The sequence below is a fragment of the Piliocolobus tephrosceles genome, chromosome 9 (genome assembly GCF_002776525.5).
Source record: "Piliocolobus tephrosceles isolate RC106 chromosome 9, ASM277652v3, whole genome shotgun sequence".
Lineage (NCBI taxonomy): Eukaryota > Metazoa > Chordata > Mammalia > Primates > Cercopithecidae > Piliocolobus > Piliocolobus tephrosceles.
This window is the reverse complement of record NC_045442.1, coordinates 32,880,682-32,892,937: the sequence shown is the minus strand read 5'-3', so window position 1 is coordinate 32,892,937 and position 12,256 is coordinate 32,880,682. Positions and strand designations below refer to the sequence as shown.

General features: G+C 52.8%; 1 protein-coding gene across 5 annotated transcripts in view; it reads left to right on the top strand.

Annotated features, from left to right (window-relative positions):
* PAX2 (paired box 2) overlaps positions 1-11,061 on the top strand; it is a 93,650-nt gene extending 82,589 nt beyond the window's left edge. For 2 of the 5 annotated variants that reach the window (XM_023206190.3, XM_023206191.3), the window contains exons 9-11: positions 6,129-6,230; positions 8,484-8,570; positions 9,018-11,061. In XM_023206190.3, coding sequence (XP_023061958.1) covers positions 6,129-6,230; positions 8,484-8,570; positions 9,018-9,094 — 266 coding nt within the window. In that variant the 3' untranslated portion in view covers positions 9,095-11,061. Of the gene's footprint in view, positions 1-6,128; positions 6,231-6,382; positions 6,466-8,483; positions 8,571-9,017 lie in introns of all 5 variants that reach the window. The other 3 variants (XM_023206192.3, XM_023206188.3, XM_023206193.3) reach the window with 2 other exon arrangements.
* Positions 11,062-12,256: the final 1,195 nt, after the last annotated feature.

The window sequence follows — 12,256 nt, the reverse complement described above, 5'->3', positions numbered from 1 at the left end:
GGAGTCTGGCTCTGTCACCCAGGCTGGAGTGCAGTGGCCGGATCTCAGCTCACTGCAAGCTCCGCCTCCCGGGTTCACGCCATTCTCCTGCTTCAGCCTCCCAAGTAGTTGGGACTACAGGCGCCACCACCTCGCCCGGCTAGTTTTTTGTATTTTTAGTAGAGACGGGGTTTCACCGTGTTAGCCAGGATGGTCTCGATCTCCTGACCTCATGATCCGCCCGTCTCGGCCTCCCAAAGTGCTGGGATTACAGGCTTGAGCCACCGCGCCCGGCCTGGGTCTGCACTATTTGAGAATAATATCATTCCAGGATCAGTTCCCAAGTATACAGCCTGTTCTGTAATCCAGTTTCTGCCATCTACTAGCAGTGAAATCTTGGACATTATACTTGGCCCTTCTGAGTTTATTTCTCATCTATAGACTGGGGATTAAAGGCCGGGCGTGGTGGCCCACACCTGTAATCCCAGCACTTTGGGAGGCTGAGGTGGGTGGATCACCTGAGGTTCGAGACCAGCCTGGTCAACGTGGCAAAACCTCGTGTCTCTACTAAAAAATACAAAAGTTAGCTGGGCGCAGTGGCAGGCATTTGTACTCCGAGCTACTTGGGAGGCTAAGGCAGGAGAATCGCTTAAACCTGGGAGGCAGAGGTTGTAGTGAGTGGAGATTACACCACTGCACGCCAGCCTGGGAGACAGAGCAAGACTCTGTCTCAAAAAAAAAAAAAAAAAAAAAAGGTACGGGAGGTTAAAAACATATCAACAGCCAGGCCCGGTGGCTCACGACTGTAATCCCAGCACTTTGGGAGGCTGAGACAGGCGGAGCACCTGAGGTCAGGAGTTGGAGACCAGCCTGGCCAACATAGCGAAACTCCGTCTCTACTAAAAAATACAAAAGTTAGCCAGGCATGGTGGCAGGTGCCTGTAATCTCAGCTACTTGGAAGGCTGAGGCAGGATAATCACTTGAACCTGGGAAGCGGAGGTTGCAGTCAGCCAAGATCGTGCCACTGCACTCCAGCCTGGCTGACGAGAGCAAGACCCTGTCTCAATAAAAATAAAAATAAAAATAAAACATCAACATCATAGGGTTGATATGAAGATTAAATGAGATAATACATCATATAAAATACGAAGGACACTGCCTAGCATATAGTAGGTGCTCAACAAATGCTAGCTAGTCCTGGCACAAGTAGAAACACAGCTCTGACCTTGAATCTTAGACCTGATAGTGAAAGTAGCCGCAAATTACCTGATGACTACAATTTTTCAACTTTCTTAATAAAGGCTTTCACTTTGCTTTTCTCTGTACTTGTAAGAGGAGCTGCACTTAGATTCTCCAAAACAGTTGATTTGATCTGGCCCATTTGGTAAGGAATGTCTGACGAAAGTGCACTGTCTGATGCAGATGTAGTGATTGCTGTAGAAATTGGCTGTAGAATCTTCAGGGACTTCTGCAGTTGAACTGAGAAGATATCCTCATCAAGTACAGTGCTTTGAACACTTCTGGGGACTTTAAGATTCTCCACTACCACTGTTTCTTGAAGACCCTCTTTGTTTTTCAGAAAACTCTCGCAGGAAATTAATACTCCACCCCATGGAGTTTTATTACAGACTTTTGGCGTCGGAATTTTGTTCTCTGAGTCCTTTTTATCAACAACCATGACGATATGAGATTTTTGTTTGTCAGATGACTTCTTTTCCTTTTCTTTGGCTCTTTTGGGGAGTATCTGGCTTCGTGTTATTAAAAGGCAGTATGGTATAAACATGGCTTCAAATTTTGGCTCTATCATTTATTAGCTGTGTAGTCATGGTAAAACCGTGATGCATCTTTGTGCCTTCATTGTCTCACCCTTGAAACAAGGAAGTTACCTCATCATCTGGAAGGCTCTTCATCTTTAAAAACTTTGTAACCTTGGTCAGGCGCGGTGGCTCACGCCTGTAATCCCAGCACTTTGGGAGGCCGAGGCAGGCGGATCACTTAAGGTCAGGAGTTCGAGACCAGCCTCGCTAACATGGTGAAACCCTGTCTCTACTAAAAATACAAAAATTAGACAGGCATGGTGGCACACACCTGTAGTCCCAGCTACAGGCTGAGGCATGAGAATCACTTGAACCCAGGAGGCGGAGGTTGCAGTGAGCCAAGATCGCGCCATTGCACTCCAGCTTGGGCGATAGAGCGAGACTTCATTTCAGAAAACGAAAAACAAAAAACAACTTTGTAACCTTGGAAAGCAAGCGTCCAACATGAAATGCCCATCCTCTTGTAATAGTACGTGGGTTTTTGTCCATTTATAATTTCTGATGCTGTTTTTATGTTACTGGCCATTGTCAGTGAGCAACGAAAATCCTCTACTGCTTTCTGTTGGGTGGCACGTATTTTATAACTGATGTATTCTGTCACATAGCTGTTTTCTCCTTTTTCTTTGCTTTTGCTTGTTGGTATAACGGAGGTGGCTGTGCTGTTGTACAGTTTTAGAGTCTGTCTGCACTCCTATTTTTCTACCCATGTATAGTACAGCAAGGCCCAGTGCTCTGTCGATTCTTGCTTGCACAGATTCCATTACCCATTCATATTCTTTCACTAAAAGAGGCTTGCTCAAAGAATGCTGCTGGGCAAATGGTATGACGGTTTTAGTAATTTGAAAACTTCCTGCAGTATGTGTTTTCCATTATTGACAATGGTGTTCCAGAAAAATATATGGCTCTGGCAAGAGTTTGGTCAATTTTTTCTGCTCTTTAGGTGTCACCTGTGTGCTAATGAAGCAATTGAGAGTGCTTTGTATGCAGTGGCCAGCACCATTGGTGGCTCAGGGGTCCTTAACAGGGTACCTCTTTGTGGTGATACTGGTGTTATAGACTCCGCAGCAGCAGGTGCACAGCTGTATGCAAAACACGAGGAAGCTTGCCTGCTTTTTCCTAGTCTTGGAACTCTTCTTTCACATTTTTAAAATTTCTATATGGCACTGCCCAGCTTCAGTTTTCTAAATAGAATTTGGCAATGTGCCTTTCAATCAACTGTCCAGTGGGTGACTTTCAGCATGCGAAAGTTCCTACCTGAGGGAAGCTGCCATTTTGCAAGAGAGAAAGCCAGTGGAAATAAAACTTTCCGATAAGACTGCATCCAGGTTAGCCGGAAACATGTTCCTAGTCATCCAGCCTTTCTTCCTTCCTCCTGAAATGAGGTAGGAGATTTTGTGACAAAACCTTAGATTATAAGGAATTCATGGTGACAGGTTGTGGGAATCATGCAACTGAAAACCAGAATTCAGATGCATTTAAATTCCTATTTATTAAGAAAGAGGCACACCCCTTTTCCTGGCTGCTTTGCAGACTTTATGATGACAGGGAAGGAGGAATTAGGTTTCTTTATCTGTTTAGCTTCAAAACCCCTGCATCTTTCCTTACTCGATCCTGTCCTGGGCCTTTTTTGACCAATAACTGCCATATGATTAATCTCTCTAGGAATTGATTTTGATATTGCTGTCATTGTCTACTTCAGGTCCACTCCACTCAGAGACAGTCAGGAGGAGTGTAGCTCTCATTGACAACAGAAGTCAATAAAAGAAAACTCACATCAAGGCAAACACAAATCCTTTCTTCTGTCTCTCTAGGAGTCAAAACTGATCTCACGTTTGGCAGTTCTACTCTGCTTGTTCTCGAGTTTTAGGAAATGTAAGATATTGGCTATATTAGACAGGTATAGAGGAAAATCATTCTATTGCATGATAAAGTCACAATATATGAGTCCCTCACTGTAAACCTCTCATCAGCTTATAAAAATCATAATCTATTGTTTAAATTGTTTTTTAAAGAAAAAGCATATTCTAATATTTACATTTTATCCCAGCCTTTACTTCTTTAAGGAGACCAATATATATGAAACAATAAAAAAATTATAACCCATCAGGAATTGGCTGTTAAGTGCAATAGACTGATGGAGGATTAATCAACAAGTGTTTATTGAGTATCTACCATGTTCTCAACTATGCAGGATAAAGCAGAAGACAGGGTCCTGCCCTCAGGTTGCTTATGATCTGTTTGAAGAAGCAAGCTATGATATGAAACATCAGGGCTGATGCATTATGATATATAATGGCATGGTAAACCATGCAGCACAGATGCTGTGGAAGTTTGGAAGAGAGAAATTTCCCTGGTGGGTAGAAAGGTAGGGATTTTAAGACTTCAGGGGGAAGGAGAGGAAAATGACAAGGAAGAAGAAAAGGTCATGGCAAAAGCATAGGGGGTTCACATCACACAAGCCAATAAAAACAGTCAAACTAAACCAGGAGAGGTGAGAATCTTAAGTGGGGTGGAGAGAGTACCTTAGCAGCTTTAAAAGCCACAGAGTTTCATTTCAAACTATAGACTATGGGGAATTAGTGATGGTTTTTACAAGGGAAGTGGTGTGATGAAAGCAATGTTTCATGAGGACTAGCCAAGCAGCCACATTTAGGATAGACAGGAGGGGAAGAATGTGGAGGCAGGGAATGCAAGCAAAAATACTGTGTGGCAAAAAGAAGGTGCTTAAAAGCTGAGCTATGAAGGTAGTGGAAGAAATGGAAGTGGAGCAGATGTAACAGACATTGCCAAGGAGAATTGACAATACTTGGTGACTGACTTCATCTAGAATGGGAGGAAGAAGGCTATGTCAAGAAGGACTCCAAAGTTTTTGGTCTTATGATCTTCAAGATCATAAGAACCGACGGAGGGAAGATGAATCTGTTTTTATTCCAGTTAGGTTTGAGGTGACAGAGGGACAGCTAAGGAAAATGTTCAGCAGGGTGCTAGAAATGCAAAAACCTGATCTGTAGCTCTGTATAGCTAGGGAAGGATGGATCACTCAGATGTGTCAAGGTAGGGGTGAGGAAACTCATCCATCTCTGGAATGCAGGGAGGTGAGGCCATCTTCAAAGGGAGTGTAGCAAAGAGAGAGAGAGATGTTTTGGAATAGCCATTGGGAGACTAATGACTATGGTCCAGCTGATGAAAAGAAAGTGAACGGGCCCGGATATGCATAGTTTTGTGACTTTCTCCAGCCATGCCTTGCCTTCCCAAGGATGGACAGAGGCATTAGAGTGGTAGAGTGGCATTGGCTAGTGAGGAGGATAAGGGGAATCTGGAGGGGTTAAGGGGGTTCCAGGAGGTCCAGGAGAGGATAAAGGGATTATAGCAGAGGGGAGAAAGCAAATTATTATTAGAGATCAGAAAATGCTAAATTGCAAAGGGAGGTGGTGACCCCTTCATAGCAATGGAGGGTGCAGGCAAGGAAGGGAGCCCAGTCATGTGCAGCTGTGTCCCAGAGGACATGTCTGTGGACCAGGGGTAGCACTCCCATCTTGACTCGCTTTGTCTCCCACCCTGCAGGCTCTAGCTGGAGAGCCCTCCAGGGACAGAAGTCCAGCAGCTGGTGGAGGAGCAGATTTTGCTCATTGGAACTTTATCTGGTCCACTTGCACTGTTGGCTCAAAGCTCCTGATTCACTTCAGGGTGGTTTTCTATCATGTAAATGCCATAAACACTAACAGCAAAATAGTCCACTGGCTGGCCCCCTGCTCTCCACACCTGCCAGGCCCAGCACCTGCAGCTCCACTTGGAGAGGACAAGGAATAGCCATCAGTCCCTGTAGGGGTGATGGTGGGGTGTCCTCCAAGCCTGAAGGAAAGATGGGGTATTAGGGAGAGGAAAGATAAGCAAGATGATAGAGGTCCCTTTGGCTACTGGAGAGACCACAGCTGAATATCTTGCTGAGAAGGAGGAGTAAAACCAGGTCATCTCCCTCCCATCTCCATCTGGGTTTGGAATGCACAGAGACACAGGCAAAGGCAAATACACACACACACACGCACACACATACACACACACACACACACACACAAATGCACAGAGAGAGACACAAAGAGCTACACAAAACAGAGATGCATACACACAGCTGATCATAGATATTTAGCTTAGACACATGCAAAGGCACACTCAGACTTGCGCATTCAGGTGCAGAGCGGCACACGTACCCCCGCACGTCTGCACAGAGCTCTTTCCTCTCCAAGAGTTTCCTCTCCATGCAGTACCCTGGTGTGAGTAGAGGCAGGCCCCTTTCTTCCAGGCCTCACTCCTTCCCCTTTGTGTTTTTCCAGGTCGTGACATGGCGAGCACCACTCTGCCTGGTTACCCCCCTCACGTGCCCCCCACTGGCCAGGGAAGCTACCCCACCTCCACCCTGGCAGGAATGGTGCCTGGTAGGTGACAATGCTGCAGCTGCCTAATCCAGGTGGGGGGAACTAAATTGTGGGTGAGCTGCTGAATGGTCTGTAGTCTGAGGCTGGGGTGGGGGGAGACCCAACATCCCCTCCCTGCAAACCACTGCTATTCTGTCCCTCTCTCTCCCTAGAGGCTGCAGTTGGTCCCTCATCCTCCCTCATGAGCAAGCCGGGGAGGAAGCTTTCAGAAGTGCCCCCTTGTGTGCAACCCACTGTATGTCATGGCCCCTCCACAGCGCCCACCCACCCAAGTCTGTGCCCGAGGAGCACTCAGCCTTAGCTCCACCCTCAGTGCCCAGCCCACCCCAGCCAGCTGACACTGCTTGGAAGAGCCTGCCCTGGTTTCCATGGAAACTTGGAGCCAAGAACCATTTCCAGGGGCATGTCAGTCACTCAGACAAAGCCACCCTGGTCCACACCAAGACACAAGGGAAGACCAATGTTGAGAACCAACCCCAACCCAGAGGCAAGAGGGAGCTAGTCCCTAAGAGGAATGGAGGTCAGGCTGCGGCAGGAACCAGGGAGACTCACTGCAGCGAGACAAGCTAGAACACCCCTATACCTCTTCAGAGGCACCGAGCCTTCCATTGCTCCCCTGGGGCTCTGACCCATCCCTGATCAGAGCAGTTGGGTTTGGGTTGTTTGGACCAGAGAGGCAGAGGCTCTATTTAACGTCTGGGACTGCAGCTGGAGGTTGTACTATACCCATCCCCAATCCCCAGATTGGGAGCAGGGGCTTGAAGCCAAAGAGAGCTGAAGTTCCTGTGTGCACAAACACCAAAACACTCTTGTCTTAAGAAGGGTTAGACTCACTCAGCCAGCAACTCACTCCCTCTGGCCGCCCTCTATATGGCCTTTCCCTGAAGTTCAACTCTCATTGGTATGGGGAAGGGGGAGGATAGAAGAGAGTGGTTGGCCCCATCCATCCAGGGACATTTAGGGATAACTATGGGTAAGCAGAGCTTGGGGTGGGACAGTGGCAAAGAGGGAGATTGCTGCTGGGTCTTATAGACTGGGGGCTGAAGGGAGTTAGAGGTGTGGGTAAAGGGATTCCTGCCCAGATTTAGGGGAAGGGAAATAGAAGCCTTATTGGGGGGCAAGGAGATTTTAGGGAGAAGCTCCCAGCAGTGAGCAGGTGGGGGTTGGAGGAGGTTTTAAGGAGGTGGGGGTGAGGGAAGAGTGGGGAGGTGGGGGCAGGGAGTCTGCAGGGAGGTGGGGAAGAGGGGAGCTGCAGAGAGCTCGCGGTGGCGAGGGGGGAGTCGTTAAACAGAATCTAGTGCTGATGAGGAAATTACACTTGTTTCATTAGCGATGGGGAAGGAGATAGCTCAGTTCCTCTTGGTCACAGTTGAGCTCAGAAGCTCATTATCCTGCTGCACGCATGCTTTCCCTCCTCGTCAATAAACAGGCTTTCCAGTGGCTGCATCCCCCACCCCCACCCCAGCTCCCTCTCAGAGAGGGGCCCCTTCTCCTCTACTTAACCCGCGGTTAGGGATCACTGTAAACAGTCTGGGGTCATCACACAGGAGAAAGGGCGAGGGGGAAACCTGGAGGCCTGGCCTTTCTCCCGCAGAGGGAGGGAGGCAGCTTCCGACGGCTCCCAACCCATGGGCCCTCTGCTCACCGCTCGCGGACCAGCGGGCAGTTCACCTGCTTCCTGCCGCCTCCATCCCCTGCCGCGTAGCCCACGCATCCAACCTCTTGAGAGAAAAGCGGGAGGACGGTATCTCCCAACAGAGCCCCCACCTCTTGTGTTGGCACCGCGCATTGATGCCATTCTTAGGACTTTCTGGGAGAAAAGTGTCCCGAAGGCCTTTCTTCGCCACTGTCCCCCACCCCCATTTCCACCCATTGGGGGCCATGCCTCCTAGAACCGGAGTGGCCTCTGTAAAGGCCCTGGCCCCCAGTGCGACAGGGTGGACGTGCCCCAGTACAAACCCTTCGTGGGTGGCCGCGAGCGCCTCCGCTGGGAAGCCCCGGGCGGGCACTGGCCCACAGGGTCCACCCATGGGTGTGCGAGCGCGTCGGTGCCTCCCGCCTCCCCGGGCTCTCCCAACGCGGACGCGGTGATCGCCCCACCTCCGCCCGGCCCACCCGCCAGGCTATTACTCTGCCCGCGACACCTGCGCCTGAGACCCGGAGGGAGGAGCGGGCGGAGAAGCCACAGGCCGGACTCGTGGGGTCCGCCCCGGCGTGCACGCGTCTGATCCCCACTCCCCGACCCTCCCGCAGGGAGCGAGTTCTCCGGCAACCCGTACAGCCACCCCCAATACACGGCCTACAACGAGGCTTGGAGATTCAGCAACCCCGCCTTATTAAGTGAGTACGCCACCTGGCTGGCCGGCGGCTCAGCGCGGCCGCGCGGCTTCTGGGCATGGTCCCACTACCGGCGACCCGACCTCTGGGGACCCGGCCGGGGCAGGGGGGCAGGTTTGCTAGTGCAGTACTGAGGCCCGGGGACCCCTTGAGGACGCCCGCACCTCCTGCCCTCCCGTCCCCTCCCTGGTCGCTCGAAGGCTCTGCGCCGCCCTCACCCTCGGATCCCCTGGAGGGTGCGCAGCCGGGCTTCACCGGATCGGGTCCCTCTCATGCCCCGTGAACGCAACTATTCTCCAGGGCAACTGGCTCCACCGCCCAGCCAAGGTCTCCCAGTCCGGATCCCGCTGGACCCCAGCCAGGGGAGGTCTTTGCTTTGCTTTGCTTTCCTTTTTTGTTCTCCTGTTTGTCCTCTCACCCAGCCCATTCTTCTCCTGTGTTAACTTCCAGGTTCCCCTTATTATTATAGTGCCGCCCCCCGGGGCTCCGCCCCTGCCGCTGCTGCCGCTGCCTATGACCGCCACTAGTTACCGCGGGGACCACATCAAGCTTCAGGCCGACAGCTTCGGCCTCCACATCGTCCCCGTCTGACCCCACCCCGGAGGGAGGGAGGACCGACGCGACGCGATGCCTCCCAGCCACCGCCCCAGCCTCACCCCATCCCAGGACACCCGCAACCCTTCACATCACCCCCTCGAAGGCCGGACAGGACGGGTGGAGCCGCGGGCGGGACCCTCAGGCCCGGGCTCACCGCCCCCAACCCCGCCCGCCGCCCCTCCCCGCCTGCCTAGACTGCGCGGCGCCGCTAGGCCGACTCGGCCCAGCTCGCCCCGGCCTCGACCGAGCCAGCCCCGAAGCCAGCCAGCCACCCGGCCGGACTCGGGCGCGACCAGCCGGCGCGCGCCGGAAGTTTCTGTGACACACAATCAGCGCGGACCGCAGCGCGGCCCAGCCCCAGGCACCCGCTTCGGACGCTCGGGCGCCGGGAGGCTTCGCTGGAGGGGCTGGGCCAAGGAGATTAAGAACAAAACGACTTTCTGCTGAAGTAGGAAGAGCTCGCTGCCGAATCCTTGGGGAAAATTCTTTACCCCCAGTGCCAGCCGGACTGCCCTCGCCTTCCGGGTGTGCCCTGCCGCAGAAGGTGGAATGAGGGAGTGGGGGTCCGGCTCTAGGAACGGGCTTTGGGGTCGTCAGGTCTTTCCAACGTTGGGACCCAAGGAGCGGGGGGTCCCGCACAGACCGAGCTGGACTCTCGGCTCTTCACTGCTCCGCCTGGACTGCCTAGTTCACCAGGGCCCGGCACCTCCTGCTGCGAGACCCGGCTCTCAGCCCTGCCTTGCCCCTACCTCACCGTCTCTTCCACCTGCTGGCCTCCCAGTTTCCCCTCCTGCCCATCCTTCGCCCGTCCCTCGACGTCCTGCAACCTCCTCCCTGACTCGCAGTCCCATCGGATGCTCTTCCGGGACCGCCGCAGGACCAGTTTCCATAGGCTGCGGACTGGGATCTTCCTCCAGCAGTTACTTGATTCCCCCTCCCCCGACACAGACTTTCAATCTGCCGGTGGTAAGAACCGGCTCTGAGCTGGCGTCTGAGCTGCTGCGGGGTGGAAGTGGGGGGCTGCCCACTCCACTCCTCCCACCCCCTCCCAGCCTCCTCCGGCAGGAACTGAACAGAACCACAAAAAGTCTACATTTATTTAATATGATGGTCTTTGCAAAAAGGAACAAAACAACACAAAAGGCCACCAGGCTGCTGCTTTGTGGAAAGATGGTGTGTGTTGTGTGAAGGCGAACCCCAGTGTACATAACCCCTCCCCCTCCGCCCTGTCCCGCCCGGCCCCATAGAGTCCCTAACGCCCGCCGGCCCTGCCTGTAGATACGCCCCGCTGTCTGTGCTGTGAGAGTCGCCGCTCGCTGGGGGGGAGGGGGGAACACAGCTACACGCCCATTAAAGCACAGCACGTCCTGGGGGAGGGGGGCATTTTTTATGTTACAAAAAAATTACGAAAGAAAAGAAATCTCTATGCAAAATGACGAACATGGTCCTGTGGACTCCTCTGGCCTGTTTTGTTGGCTCTTTCTCTGTAATTCCGTGTTTTCGCTTTTTCCTCCCTGCCCCTCTCTCCCTCTGCCCCTCTCTCCTCTCCGCTTCTCTCCCGCTCTGTCTCTCTCCGTCTCTGTCGCTCTCGTCTGTCTGTCTCTGTTCCTTCCTCGGCCTCTCTTCCCAGCCCTGGCCCGGCCGCCCTGTCTCCGCAGGCTAGATCCGAAGTGGCAGCTCCAGCCCCCGGCTCGCCCCTACGCGGCCGTGCCCCGGTCGCCCCGTGTGGCCAAAGGCCGGGCCGCCCCGCCCCGCCCCACCCTGTAGTTGCTCTTTCGGTAGTGGCGATGCGCCCTGCATGTCTCCTCACCCGTGGATCGTGACGACTCGAAATAACAGAAACAAAGTCAATAAAAGTGAAAATAAATAAATAAAAATCCTTGAACAAATCCGAAAAGGCTTGGAGTCCTCGCCCAGATCTCTCTCCCCTTCGAGCCTTTTTTATTTGAAAAGGAAAAAGAGAAAAGAGAATCGTTTAAGGGAACCCGGCGTTCAGCCAGGCCCCAGTGGCCCGAACGGGGCGGCGAGGACGCCGAGGTCCGACCCATCCCAGTCCTGTGGGGCTGGCCGGGCAGAGGCCCCGGACCCAGGCCCAGGCCTAACCTGCTAAAAGGTCCCCGGACGGTTCTGGTCTCCCCGGCCACTTTCAGCGCGTCGGTTCGTTTTCATTCTTTTTCTTTTGTGCACATAAGAAATAAATAATAATAATAATAAAGAAAGAATAAAATTTTGTATGTCACTCCCCATGGCTCCAAGTTTGTCTCTCCCTGTCTCTGAGATGGGCCTCCCCTCCATTGGTCGATCCCCAAAAGTCCCTTCAATAATCTTCCCAACTACACTCCCACTGCGACCTCCAACTCCTTTGCCGAGACCTCCTTGGCGGCAGCTGAACCACGGTGAAGGCCGAGACGAGCCTGCCCTTTAGTAGCCACCCTCCCCCGTGCACCCTGGCTCTGGGACTGGAAGTTCTTACTCTCCGAAACTTTAGAATAACTCCCAGTTAAGGCGCCTATACTAGGCCAACTCTGTGGTCCTACCAGTACACCCGCATCCAGATTTAGGGTGCTGGCTCTCAGAACCCGACGTCTGAGGCCTTCTCCACGTGGGTGGAGGGGTGGTCGTCTGTCCTAGCTCCTCCCTCCGTTCCCCATCCAGTGCAGTTGCTCGTGGGCGCAGCAGCAATTTTATCCCCGGAGTCTGCAATGAGACGCGAAGACCGCACAGGCTTGCCGCAAATTTCCTCTCTCTGCGTTTACTTCTGGGCCCGAAGAATGCCCCGCAGAGGCCCCGAGACCTGGTTCATGGGTCTTCACGCGCCTCCAGCGTCTTGCGGAGCCCCGAGCCCCAGCAAGAAGCGGCTGAAATTGGTGCGCCTTGTGCTGTGGTCTGCGTGTGTCCCGGAGAGAGCGCTCAGACGCCTATGTCTGTCGTGGGGCAGTCGGCGGCTTCCTGCATACGTACGGCTTTCTGTTCATCTATGTGTTCCTCTATATGTCCCTGGATGGGTCTGGGGGTATGGTAGTAGGAGAATGTTTTTATTTTAGCCATCCTTGCTGTTCTTGTGTCCAGGTGCCCAGTGAAAGCTCTGTATC